We start from the raw sequence: 14,690 nt of genomic DNA on the forward strand, positions 1-14,690 counted from the left end.
TCCTCCTTCCCTCGTTCCCTCAGCGTTCCGCCGCTGCTGCTGGTCACTGCCATGTTCTGTGCCACCCCCTGGTGGTCAAGTGCACATCTTAGCAAGCAATCAAACTCCCAGTCTCCTGGCTGAACTCCCGAGGGGACACTTTGCATATTAGCCTTTTATATAGAGAGATGTTATTTCTTGCACATAGCATATAGTTGGGTCTTACCTTTTAAAAAAACCTAGTTTGACAATCTCTCCCTTTAAACTGATGGGTTTATTTACCTTATTACATATTATTGCGAATGTGGCTGGGCTTAAGTCTACTATCGTGGTATGTATTTTCTATTTGCTCTTTGTTTGTTTGTTCTTTCCTGCTTTCTTTTGGTCAAAATACATTCTTTTAGTATTCCATTTATATTTCCTGTACTGGTTTTATGGTTGTACTTCTTTGTGTTAGTTTTTAGTGGTTGCTCTTGAGACTACACTTTGATCTTTAAATTACCATAGCCAACCCTGAAGTATTATTTAACATATAAAAACTTTGTAAGAGTGTTTTGTACTTACTGCCTCTATACCTTTCTGTTCTTATTGTCGTATATTTTACTCCTACATAACCTGTAAACCCTACAAAAAACTGTTCTGAGTTTTGCTTTAAAAAAAAAAAACACAACTCTCCTAAAGACATTTATATACAAACACAAAATAAAGACACTTCAAGGGGCATTTATTTTCACCAACATTCACCGATCCTGGTGCTTCTCCTCATGCTGTCAGGGTTCTACCTGAGACTATTTCCTTTGGTCCAAACATCCTCCTTTAGTGTTTCTTTTCATGCAGATCTTCTAGAGACTAAGTATAATAGTTTCATCCATCTGGAAACATCTTTATTTTGCTTTCATTTTGAAAAATATTTTCACTGATTTGACCCTCTAACTTTTTTAAAAACTCAGTCTAGGAAGAGGTAGAATTATAAAATGACACAAGCCAAATCATGAATATAATGCTTAGAAATGACAGAAATTTCAAAGAAATGTCAACTCATCAGTATCAAAATATCTTACTGTACTCCTGGGTCCATCTAGCATCCGAGAGGGGAGATGTGAAGGGAAAGGCTGAGAGGGGAAAGGGAACTAGGCAGAGCAGCTGCAGGGTCGGCGCTGAGGGTGCGTCGAGGAACGCTGTGAGCTCAGGTGTGGACAGCAGCCTGAGCGAGGACCCTTTTCCTCCTCTGACTGAGTGGGACTTGGCCCCTCAGCTAACACAGGTCCTCCCCACCCCACCGGCTTTCCTTTCCCTGGGATAGCTTCGGGCCCACATTTCTGACCTCCATCCGTGGAGAGGACAGTCCTGCGGGAACTCACACAGACAGACATGCACCCAAGGTGCGGAGAAAGGGACAGGACTAAACTACAAATCTCCCTCACATGTTCCAAGGCTGTGAAATTAAACAAAACTACCTTCGCTGCATTAAAATTCCTTCCAGATTATGGCACATCAACCACCCCTTACACAGTAAGTTCTATTTATTCATCTAATGAACAGGATACAATCACAAGAAATTATATCAAAAGATAAAGCAAAGCAACTCATTCAGGCCAAGGATTTTAATCTCGAGTCACGAAGCCCATGCATCAGCTGTGCAATTCTCCCTGTCCGGCAAGGACGCAAGCCCGAAGTGATGTTGCCGAACGTTTAGCCACCAGGGTTCTGATACTGTTTTGTCCTGCCCACAAGCTGTGCTCGCTGGAAGCGGAAGGAGACAGAGCACTTCCCCTCTGGCCACAGTGGCCGACATGCAGCTGCGGAGTGTGAGTTCCCTCCCGCAGGACTGGCTGCTGCACGCCGTGCCATGAGCCGCTGGGGGACGCTGCGCTGCCTGCGACCCTGGCAGTGATTGTCAGCAGCCTCCAGCAGTACTAACAACCAATCAAGGTGCCGTGACCCGTGAACAAAGGGGACTGGAGAGGCCGGAGAGGCACACTCTGGACAGTCCTAGACACTAAGGGTGCCGGAGCCTGAGCTCATCCAGACCTGGACTCCTCAGTCCCTGCTCAGAGGAAACCATGGGCATGGGCATCAGATTGTGTGAGGGTGAGAAACAAATTTCATGCCATTAGCTACTGAGAATTTGAGGCCAGGTGTTACAACTGCCAGCGTTAATTACCTTGCCAATACCTCACCCAAGTGGAATCTCTCTAGAGAAACCTTCTCTAAACACCCACTCTAAAACAGCCACCATGTCTCAATTCACTCTCCCCTCCAGCCTGTGGCTTCTTTTGAGAGCACATCTCTCACCCTGAGGTCACTGAAACATCTGTATGCTTGCTGACTTCTTCTCTCCCACCAGAATGTAAGTGCCACGAAGGCAGGGGCTGGATTACTCACTGCTGCAGCCCCGGCGTCTGGGAAAGCACTGCCCGTGCCGCCAGCACAGGAAATGTCTGCCGGGTGCTGTGAACGCTGAGGAATGGTGGAGTGACAATGAACAGGCCAACGACACGGGCCCTAAAGGAGTTCAGGGACACCCTCCATGGGGAGGGCCTACCTTCCAAGCTGCCCTGTGCTTCAACACCCTCTCTTTTAAAAGCGCTAAGGAAAAAGGGTACAGTATCATCTGCTACACCAGTCGTGCCCGAACATTTGGTATGGATGTCTTAAAAGCCAGTTTGGGGCGAGAGCAGGAAACAGCAGCGGGCGGCACAGGAGACCTGGGAGCACGCAGCCTGACCGTGCTGGCGGCCGGCAGAGGGAGCGCAGGAGGCCGTGGGAGGCAGCGAAGGGCCAGGCTTCCCCAACCTTCCAGGCACAGAGCATCCAGCTGGGGGAGCCTCCCAGCAGCCACCAGCCCTTGGGAAGACAAGCCGCAGCCCACCTGAAGAATGCGTGTTTTCTGCTGAGTGTTGGTCATTCTTCTCGACTTGGTCCTTTCCACCTCGTGTCTGTGAACCCAGCCTCGAAGTTCATGATTTAACCTGTAAAACAGCTTCATTAATTTCACACATTACACAGAAGTAAATGTCTCACCGTTTAGAAATAAGTTTAACCACATTCTATAGATTCCAAAGAGTATGCCAAGTGCCTGAGGATTCAACATTGCTTTTTGAATTGAAAAAGCTAAGATACTTAAAGTTCAGTTGTTTTTAATAAGTCATGAATTGCTATATGCTAACCTCCTCAGTCATGAGATCAAATTCAAAGAAAACCACAGCCTAATGCCTCCCACATATAAATGGAGGACGAAAGTGTTTCCTGTTCCTGCTCCTGGGCCACTACAGGCACAGTGGAGAAGACGCAGTAGAGAAGGTGCAGTGGAGACAGACAGGTGCAGTGGGGAAGGTGCAGTGGAGGCAGGCACAGTGGACACAGACAGGCACAATGGAGAAGGCAGGCGCAGTGGAGATAGACAGACGCAGTGGAGATAGACAGGCGCAGTGGAGACAGGCGCAGTGGAGGCAGGCACAATGGAGAAGACAGGCACAATGGAGACAGACAGGCACAATGGAGAAGACAGGCACAGTGGAGACAGGCAGGCGCAGTGGAGATAGACAGGCGCAATGGAGACAGGCACAGTGAAGGCAGGCGCAGTGGGGGCAGGTGCAGTGGAGGCAGGCGCAGTGGAGACAGACAGGCGCAGTGGAGGCAGGCGCAGTGGAGACAGACAGGCGCAGTGAAGGCAGGCACAATGGAGACAGACAGGCGCAGTGGAGGCAGGCACAATGGAGACAGACAGGCGCAGTGGAGACAGACAGGCGCAGTGGAGGCAGGCACAATGGAGACAGACAGGCGCAGTGGAGACAGACAGGTGCAGTGGAGGCAGGCGCAGTGGAGACAGACAGGCACAATGGAGACAGACAGGCGCAGTGGAGACAGGCGCAGTGGGGGCAGGTGCAGTGGAAGCAGGCGCAGTGGAGACAGACAGGCGCAGTGGAGGCAGGCGCAGTGGAGACAGACAGGCGCAATGGAGAAGGCGCAGCTCCCAGCAGCAGCTGTGCGTCGCAGCCTCTGAAACCCATCCTCTTGTGAGAAGGAAAAGAATGAGCTCAGATGCTTGGGGAAAAAGGAATGTCAAGTACTATAATCCCAGTTTTCCAATTTTCCACCCAGCAATGTACGGAGCCTGGTTCTGCTGGAATTGCACTCTGTTGTCCTTCCTCAGGAGCAGCTGAGAAGCAGTGTGACCATGTCTCCTTAACTAAGGTGGGTCACTACTAGTCACATAAAAACATTAGCAGTTTCTGAAGTTCAAGGGTAGGGTCCAAAATCACAGAACAAGAAATAAGGGAGAAGCAGGTAAGTGCACGGTGGGAAGTGTCTGCGGAGTCACGTGTATTCCAATGATCATCTTCCTCATGAGGAAAAGGGCCCTTCCACTGGGGGTTACCACCCACCCGTCTAACACTCACCTGAATTTTTATATTAACACTAGAAGCCCGGTGCACAAAATTCGTGCACGGGGGTGGGGGGGTGTCCCTCAGCCCAGCTTGCACCCTCTCCAATCTGGGACCCCTCGAGGGATGTCCGACTGCCCGTTTAGGCCCGATCCCACCGGACATCCCTCTGATAATCCAGGACTGCTGGCTCCCAACTGCTCGCCTGCCTGCCTTCCTGATTTCCCCTAACCACTTCTGCCTGCCAGCCTGATCACCCCCTAACCACTCCCCTGCCAGCCTGTTTGCCCCCAACTTCCCTCCTCTGCCAGCCTGGTCACCCTAACTGCCCTCCTCTGCAGGGTTGATCACCTCCAACTGCCCTCCCTTGCAGGCCTGGTCCCTCTCAACTGCCTTCCCTTGCAAGCCTGGTCCCTCCCCAACTGCCCTCCCCTACTGGCCATCTTGTGTCCACATGGGGGCAGGATCTTTGACCACATGGGGGCAGCCATATTGTGTGTTGGTCAATCTGCATATTACTCTTTTATTAGATAGGCTAGAGGCCTGGTGTACGGGTGGGGCCAGCTGGTTTGCCCTGAAGGGTGTCCCGGATCAGGGTGGGGGTTCCCTTGGGGCATGGGGCGGCCTGGGCGAGGGGCCTGTGGTGGTTTGCAGGCCGGCCATGCCCCCCGGCGACCCAAGCGGAGGCCCTGGTATCTGGAATTTATTTACCTTCTACAATTGAAACTTTGTAGCCTGGAGCGGAGCCAAGCCTCCTGCTCCATCCGTGGCTGCCGCCATTTCTGTTTGGATTTGTTTACCTTCTATAATTGAAACTTTGTATCCTAGAGTGGAGGCCTGGGCTCTCCAGAGTGTGTGGAAAGCTTGGTTTCCTCTGTTGCCGGGGAAACCCAAGCCTCCCTTCTGGTAGCCATCTTGGTTGGGTTAATTTGCATACTCGCCCTGATTGGCTGGTGGGCGTGGTTTATGTAGCAGAGTGATGGTTAATTTGCATATTACGCTTTTATTAGAGAGGACTAGAGGACCGGTGCACAAAATTCGTGCACGGGGAGGGGGGGGCCTGCTCAGCCCAGCCTGCACCCTCTCCAATCCGAGACCCCCACGAGGGATGTCTGACTGCTAGGGATCAGGCCTAAACCGGCAGTCGGACATTCCTCTCACAATCCAGGACCGCTGGCTCCTAACTGTTCACCTGCCAGCCTGGTCGCCCCCAACTGCCCCCCCTGCCGGCCTGGTCACCCCACGCAGCCTGCTGTTCAGTCATTTGGTTGTCCCTCACTAACCCCCCTGCTGGCCTTGTCGCCCCAGGCAGCCTGCTGGTTGTTACTGTTAGTATGACAGCGTCCCGGACAATTTGCATATTCCTCTATTATTAGTTAAATCACCCTGGTTTTCAAAGGAGAAGTCTGAAGTCTGCACCCCCAATACCACCACATGGAATGAGCACACCACCTTGATCCATTGGTGGGGACACCAGACATGCCTGTGGTTACCTGATGAGCAACTGAGAGATTCTCCCAGCTACTCGATCTGAACCGATCCTTTCCTGGGTCCCGAAGCAAACACAGGCCCACTGACCTGAGGGACTCTGTGGTATTGATGAGCGGCTGACACGGAGGGGGCGGGAGATACAGCACTGGCTCCTCACTCAGCACCATCAGGGCTTTGTCGTTGGAGACAGAATGGTCGTAGCTGAAACAAACAAGCACACACGTCTCTCCTTGCACCCTAAACTCCCAAGAACTTGCAATAAGAAAACTATCGCTAGTATTAACTTTTTATGAAAACTAAAATGTAACAGACAGAACATACTATAAGATAGAAGCAAATGTAACAGAAAAGGAGGCAAGTATAGACCACACATCACAAATGTCATTTGTAAGCTGTTTATCAGACACCATTTATTGAGCAATTATTATGTACCAGAGCATGCAATAGCACGTGGCTCATGTGTGCAGTGAGCTCGAGGCACACACAGTGCTACTGGGGCAGAGGTGGCACAGTGACGGGGAAACTGGGGGAAATCCCTGCTGAGTGACAGGAAGGACAGCACCATGTGCCAGGACTAAAGTTCTGTGGTCACTCACAACCTTGTGACAACAAACTGAACAGTCTCCCCAAAACAGTGTGTGGTGAGGAAGGGTCACACAACATACTTGTGTTCAGGAGAAAACTGAAAGCACTGAGAAGCTGAGCATAAAATCTAGAATCACGGAAGAATCTGAATCGCTGAAAAACACGAGGGTGACGTTAACCAGCTATTCCATTAGCTTAAAAAGCAGACTTCCTTGAGTGTCACCCTGATCTTCACCTTGAGTGTCACCCTGATCTTCACCTTATGCATTCATACCCGGGGGGCATGTAGGAAGCAGAGCCCAAGGTGAAGAGAGAACCAGAACTGGGCACATCACTCCCCAGTTTGCTCTTTAAACCTTCCTCACTAAGAAATCTTAGGTCTGTCTGGAGTTTCTCTACATATGATGTTCTGGATTTAGAAAATTAGATATGCTAAAACCAAGAAAGAAAAATATTAACACAAAATTGGACATGGCTAGATTCATACTTTTCATTAATTCAGTCCACAAATATTTACTGAATACCAGCTCTGTGCCAGGTACTGTGCTGGGTGCTAGGAATCCAGCTGGAAACATGAGAAATGGCGTCTCAACCCTCAAGACCTTGATGTGGAAGATGGGCCAGATACAAGAAAACAAACGTGCAAGAGCTGGGACGGAAGGAGACGGCGGAAGGAGACCCAGGCGGTGGGAAGAGGGCGAGTTGAAGGAATGTAAAGGAGACCACTCACCCGCCAAGAGCTGAGCAAGTGAGGGAGGCACATATGATAAGGAATTACTAACCTAATGAGAAGCCACAAAAGGGATTTATTTCCATTTATGTTGACTCCTCACCACTGTATCAAAGTGGATTTGACCGAGACAGGGGGCTGGGAGACGGTCAGAAGAGAACTGGGTGAGGAGGTGCCACAAGGAGACTGGAACTCGAACACACAGCAGAGCACACGTTTCCATTGGCTTTGGCAACGCTGGGCCGCCGGCCCCCGGACAGAAATAACTTGGCCGAGGGGAAAGTAACTTAAGGTAGTCTTCCCTGCAACGTGACTCACGGCCTTTCTTCCGCCGTCGGTGGTTGTTTGGAATAAAACAGTGGTCTACACAGGCAATGACTGCGCTCACAAAGCTGACCAGCCTAAATTCAATGGTAGAGGGAGAAGAAAAAGTCTGCCTCGGACTTGGGAAATTCCGAACGCCAGCAGAAGCTGTCGGCCACACTGACAACCAGAACAAAGACCCGTCACATGGGAGTCATTTCAGAAACCAGGTCTGCACACTGACAGAAGTACAAATGCTGTCGTCCATCGGAAAAGTCCAAAACAGCTTTGGAAAATACATTTCTGATTTATAATTGTATTTCCATGTGATAAACTCTAGTAATGATTTCTGCACATCTGTGCTGACTGGCTTTGTTCTATCAGCCAAGATATTCTTTGGAAAAGAAAGAAAAATCCAATAGAAGAAACACCAGGAAAGAGCCTGGGTGGAGCTGAAGGGGAGGAAAAGAGACACTCAGCCAGCGTCCATCTGGAGACAATTAGGTCCACACCACCCTGAAGTGGCCCGAGCTCCAGGGGCTGGCGGGGCACTCGATGGTAAAATCTTAGTAAATAAAGCTCCAGAGTCAAGGGCAGTGCAAACAGGATTCCTCGAATCAGGGAAGGTCCTGGCTAAAGCCTTCTATGGGGGGACAGTCCTTTCTCGTTTACCCAGGACAGTCCTGACGGGACCCCCCTTCCGAGTGCACAAATTTCATGTATCGGGCTTCTAGTCAACAATAACCTTAAATGTAAATGCTCCAATCAAAAGGTGTAGGGTAGCTGAATGGATACAAAACATGACCTAACTATATGCTGTCTACAAGAGACCCACTCAGAACAAAAGACTCACACTGGATGAGAGTGAAGGGATGGGGAAAATTTTCCATGCAGATGGGAAAGAAAAAAGCTGGAGTAGCAATACTCATATCCGACAAAATAGACTTCATAATGAAGGCCATCACAAGAGACAGCAAAGGTCACTACATAAAACTAAAGGGATCGATCCAACAAGAGGATATAACCCTGGTAAACAGATATGCATCCAATATAAGAGCACCTAATATATATAAAAAAAACTTCTAGAGGACTTTAAGGGAGAGATCGACAACTATACAATCATAGTAGGGGACTTTAACCCCCACTGACTTCACTGGATAGATCTTCCAGACAAAAATATAAAAAGGAAATAATAACTCTAAATGACACATTTTCAGATGGATTTAATTGACATTTATAGAACATTTCACCCCAAAGCTGCAGAATATACATTCTTCCCAAGTGCACATGGAACATTCTCAAAGATAGACTACATGTTAGGACACAAAGCAAGTCTCTACAAGCTCAAGAAGATTAAAATCATATCAAGCATCTTCTCAGATCACAGTGAAATGAAATTAGAAGTCAACTACAGTAAAAAACCCCAAAAACATTCAAACTCATGGAGGCTCAATAGCATGTTATTAAACAACTAGAGGCCCGATGCATGAAATTCGTGCAAGAGTAGGCCTTCCTTCCCCCGGCTGCTGGCACCGGCTTCCCTCTAGCACCCAGGACCCGAGCTTCCTCAGACACCCTGGATCCAGGCTTCCCTGCAGCCACTGACAGGCACCTGGGACCCGGGCTTCCCTCGCAGCCCCAGCTTCATCCGGAAGGTCGTCTAGAAGGACGTCAGGTCTAATTAGCATATTATGCTTTTATTATTATAGATGAATAGATTACCAATGAGATCAAGAAAGAAATTTCCTGGAAACAAATGAAAATGAACACATAGCTCTGGCCGGTTAGGCTCAGTGGATGGAGCGTCGGCCTGCGGAGTCAAGGGTCCCGGGTTTGGTTCTGGACAGGGGCATGTGCCTTGGTTGCGGGCACATACCCAGTGGGGGGTGTGCAGGAGGCAGCTGAGCGATGTTTCTCTCTCATCAATGTTTCTAACTTTCCCTCTCCCTTCCTCTCTGTAAAAAAAAATCAATAAAATGTATTTTAAAAAAAGAAAAGAAAATGAACACATAACAACAACCCAAGATATCTGGGACCCAGCAAAAGCAGTCCTCAGAGGGAAGTTCATAGCACTACAGGCCAACCTCAAAAGAAAAATGAACAAAAAACTATTTACCCTACAACTTAAAGAACTAGAAAGAGAACAAGAAAAGCACAGAGTAAGTAGAAGGAAGGAAATAATAAAGATTAGAGAAGAAATAAATGAAATAGAGACTAAAAAAAAATGCAAAAGATCAATAAACCAAGAGCTGATTCTTTGAAAGGATAAACAAGGATGATGAACTGTTAACCAGACTAATAAAGAAACAAAGAGAGAGGACCCAAATAAATAAAATCAGAAATGTAAGTGGAGAAGTAACCACTGACACCACAGAAATACAAAGGATTGTAAGAAAATACTATGAACAACCATATGCCAACAAGCTGGACAATGTGGATGAAATGGACGAATTCCTAGAAAAATACAACCTCCCAAAACTGAATCAGGAAGAATCATAAAACGTGAATAGGCCAATAACAACTGATGAAATAGAATCAGTAATCAAAAAACTCCCAGCGAACAAAAGCCCAGGTCCGGACGGCTTCACAGGGGAGTTTGACCAAACATTCAAAGGAGAACTAACACCTCTACTCCTCAAACTATTCCAAAAATCCAAGAGGAAAGAATACACTTCCAGCTCTTTTTATGAGGCCAGCCTTATCCTGATTCCAAAACCAGATAAAGACTCTACAAAGAGAGAATTACAGGCCAATATCCATGATGAACATAGATGCTAAAATCCTCAACAGAATATTAGCAAATCGCATCCAGCAATATATTTAAAAGATTATTCACCATGACTAAGTGGGATTTATTCCAGGGATGCAAGGCTGGTACAATATGCGCAAATCAATAAATGTGATACATCACATAAACAAACTGAGAGACAAAAATCACATGCTCATATCAATAGGCACAGAAAAAGCATTCGACAAAATCCAACACCCATTTTTGATAAAAACCCTCAGCAAAATGGGAATAGAGGGAGCATAGCTCAACAGGATAAAGGCCACATATGACAAACCTACAGCCAACATCATACTCAATGGGCAAAAACTAAAACCATTTCCCCTAAGAACAGGAACAAGACAGTGATGGCCACTCTTATTCACCACTAGAGGCCCGGTGCACCACATTCGTGAACTGGGAGGTGGGGGTGGGGGAAGCGGCCTCAGCCCGGCCTGTGCCCTCTCACAGTCCGGGATCCCTCTCATAGTCTGGGACTCTCGCAGTCTGGGACCCCTCATTCCTTACCTCCCACCTGCAGCAGAGGCAGGAGATGCTCCAGCCGCTGCCGCTACACTCGCCAGTTGTGAGCCCGGCTTCTGGCTGAGCAACGCTACCCCTGTGGGAGCTCACTGACCACCAGGGAGCAGCTCCTGCATTGAGTATCTGCCCCCTGGTGGTCAGTGCATGTCATTCTGCCATTTGGTAGGTTTGCATATTAGGGTTTTATTATATAGGACTAGAGGCCCAGTGCATGAAATTTGTGCACTGAGGGGGGAGGGGTGTCCCTCAACCCAGCCTTCACCCTCTCCAATCTGGGACCCCTCGAGGGATGTCCAACTGCCGGTTTAGGCCCAATCCTACAGGCATCGGGCCTAAACCGGCAGTCGGACATCCTTCTCACAATCAGGGACTGCTGGCTCCCAACCGCTCACCTGCCTGTCAGCCTGATCACCCCCTAACCACTTCCCTACCAGCCTGATCAACACCTAACTGCACCCCTGCCAGCCCGATTGCCCCCAACTGCCCTCCCCTGCTGTCCCGGTAACCCCCAACTGCTCTCCCCTGCTGGCCTGGTCTCCCCCAACTGCCCTCTACTGCCGACCTGATCACCCCTAACTGCCCTCCCCTGCTGGCCTGATTGTCCCCAACTACCCTTCCTTGCCAGCCATCTTGTGGCGGCCACCTTTGACCACATGGGGGCGGCCATCTTGTGCGAGGGTGTGAGGGTCAATTTGCATATTGCCTCTTTATTATATAGGATAGTACTGGAAGTGCTCGCCACAGCAACCAGACAAGAAGAAAAAAAAGGCATCCAAATTGGAAAGGAAGTAAAACTCTCATTATTCACAGACAACATGATATTGTACATAGGAAACCCTAAAGATTCCATCAAACAACTACTAGATTTAACAAATGAATTTGGCAATGTAGCAGAATACAAAATCAACACCCAAAAATCGATGGCTTTTTCATACACCAATAATGAATTATCATAAAGAGAAAATAAACAAACAATCCCATTTACCACTGCAACAAAAAAATTAAGATACTTAGGAATAAACTTAACCAAGGAGGTAAAAGACTTGTACTTGGAAAACTACAAGATGTTGAAAAAAGAGATAGAAGAAAATATAAACAAGTGGAAGAATAAACCATATTAGTGGATTGGTAGAATCAACATCGTTAAAATGTCCATACTACCCAAGGCAATCTACAGATTTGATGCAATCCCTATTAAAATACCAACAGCATATTTCACGAGACTAGGACAAATACTCCAAAAATTTATATGGAACAAAAAAGACCCCAAATAGCTGCAGCAATCTTGAGAACAAAAAACAAAGTTGGAGGAATCACAATACCAGGTATCAAGTTATACTACAAAGCCACGGTAACCAAAACAGCCTGGTACTGGCACAAGAACAGGCACATAGATCAATGGAACAGAACAGAGACCCCAGAAATCGACTCTAGCCATTATGCTCAATTAATATTTGACAGAGGAGGCAAGACAGTCTCTTCAATAAATGGTGCTGGGAAAATTGGACAGATACATGCAAAAAAATGAAACTAGATCACCAACTTACCCCATACACAGTAATAAACTCAAGATGGACAAAAGACCTAAATGTAATTCGGGAAACCATAAAAATCCTGGAAGAAACCATAGGCAGCAAAATCTCAGACATCTCTCATAGCAATACGTTTACAGATACATCTCCTAGGGCAGTGGTCGGCAAACTCATTAGTCAACAGAGCCAAATATCAACAGTACAACGATTGAAATTTCTTTTGAGAGCCAAATTTTTAAAACTTAAACTTCTTCTAATGCCACTTCTTCAAAATAGACTCGCCCAGGCCATGGTATTTTGTGGAAGAGCCACACTCAAGGGGCCAAAGAGCCGCATGTGGCTCGTGAGCCGCAGTTTGCCGACCACGGTCCTAGGGCAAAGGAAACTGAGGAGAAAATAAATAAATAAGACTACATCAAAATGAAAAGCTTCTGCACAACAAAAGAAACTATCAATAAAACGAAAAGGGAGTCCCCTGTATGGGAGAACATATTTGGCAATGCTTCATCTGACAAAATACGTAAGTAACTCATACAACTTAACAAAAGGAAGATAAACAATCCATTCATTTAAAAAATGGGCAAAGGACCTAAATAGACACTTCTCCAAAGTGAACATACAGATGTCCAGAAACATAAGAAAAAATGCTCGAAGTCCCTGATCATTAGAGAGATACAAATTAAAACAATAATGAGGTACCACCTCATGCCTGTCAGATGGCTACCATCAACAAATCTACCATCAACAAATCTAGTGCTGGTGAGGATGTGGAGAAAAGGGAAACCTAGTACTCTCCTGGTGGGAATGTAGACTGGTGCAGCCACCATGGAAAACAGTGTGGAGTTTCCTCAAAAAATTAAATGTGGAACTGCCATTTGACCCAGTGATCCCACTTCTAGGACTATATCCTAAGAAACCCGAAACACCAATCAGAAAGAATGTATGCACCCCTATGTTCATAGCAGCACAGTTTACAATAGCTGAGATCTGGAAACAGCCCAAGTGCCCCTCAGTAGAAGAGTGGAGAAAAATGTTGTGGTACATTTACACCATGGAATAACATACAGCAGTAAAAAGAGAAGGGTTTCTTACCCTTTGGGACAGCACAGAGGGACCTGGAGAGTATCATGCTAAGGGAAGTAAGTCAGTCAGTGAAAGACAAGTATCACATGGTCTCACCCATATGTGGAATGTAATGAACAAAATAAACTGATGAACAAAATATTTCCAGAGACATAGAAGCATAAACAGACTGAGGAATCTCAGGTAAGGCGGGGGAGGGTGGATGGGTGGGAAGTGAACTTGTGTGCATATATTTATGCATAGCCCATAGACACAGACAACAGGGTGGTGAAGGCCTGGGGCGGGGGGCAGAGGAGGGCTAGAAGGGGTCAATGAGGAAAAAAGGGGCATACATGTAATACTTTCAACAATGAAGATTTTAAAATAAATAAATAAATAAAGACAAGTGTCCTGGCATAGTACAAATAAAACACCTAAAATTTCATTAAAAACAAATCCATTATTTCAAAAGTTTTGCAAACTTTTGGTATTTCTTATTCAGCATTTATAATGATAAAAGCAAGAACATCAATTACTGGACTGATATCTTGGGAGTTAAATCTCCCAAGTTGCTTAAAAATCTATAATCTCTTTCATTTTTACCACGACCTACATAACCCTACTCTGCACGGACAGTGGTGACAGTGGTGGGGTCAGAGAGAGGGCTCGCATTTCATGTCCTACTGTGAACGCTGTCAGTTACCTGGAAGTCACCCAGACCTGCAGGTGGAACCAGGGTGACCTGTGCTTGCCTTTCTGGGAGCCACCTGCTCCAACGTGGACAACAGGTGTGAAACAAGTCTTGTAAAGGTCACCTGACTGTTGTAAAGGTCACCTGATTAGATACATCAAGTATCTAATCAACAAGCTACACATACCTAAGGGACACAACTCCCATAAACCTAAAGACCATTAAGTTTAAAATGTCACTTTGCTGTATCTCATGTAGACAACAGAACTCGAAACTGCAGGCATGTGCGGCAAACTAGGCGAGATTACTTAGTAAAGTTAAAGACACTATGAAACTCTAGCAATGCCAGGGCCACTGTTAAGGGGTCGCTAAGATTGGTGTGTCAGGATTGCTGTATGTTCCACACCATGGCATCGGTCACATTTCTGTTGTGCTACAGTGACCACCATACCATTCTCCGGATCCTCCGCCATACACAGCATAACACTGTACACACCACAGATACTGAATAAATGAGTACCAGCATTTTCCCAAGAAGGCTAAACCAAGAAAAGCCTGCAGGGCCATGGAACTAATCACACTCAGTGATGTGGGTGTAACAGTGAACATCAGCAGGACT

At 46.9% G+C, this 14,690-nt stretch overlaps 1 protein-coding gene across 5 annotated transcripts in view; it reads right to left on the reverse strand.

The window, feature by feature from the left end:
- Positions 1 to 14,690, reverse strand: part of ATF6 (activating transcription factor 6) — a 138,375-nt gene that overhangs the window by 67,128 nt on the left and 56,557 nt on the right. For all 5 annotated transcript variants that reach the window (XM_079761974.1, XM_079761973.1, XM_079761971.1 and 2 more), the window contains exons 12-13: positions 5,946 to 6,059; positions 2,852 to 2,951 (exon numbers count right to left, since the gene is read on the reverse strand). In XM_079761974.1, the coding sequence (XP_079618100.1) occupies positions 2,852 to 2,951; positions 5,946 to 6,059 (214 nt within the window). The remainder of the gene's footprint in view (positions 1 to 2,851; positions 2,952 to 5,945; positions 6,060 to 14,690) is intronic.

The sequence above is a fragment of the Cnephaeus nilssonii genome (assembly GCF_951640355.1).
Source record: "Cnephaeus nilssonii genome assembly, chromosome: 21".
In the NCBI taxonomy this organism is placed as follows: domain Eukaryota; kingdom Metazoa; phylum Chordata; class Mammalia; order Chiroptera; family Vespertilionidae; genus Cnephaeus; species Cnephaeus nilssonii.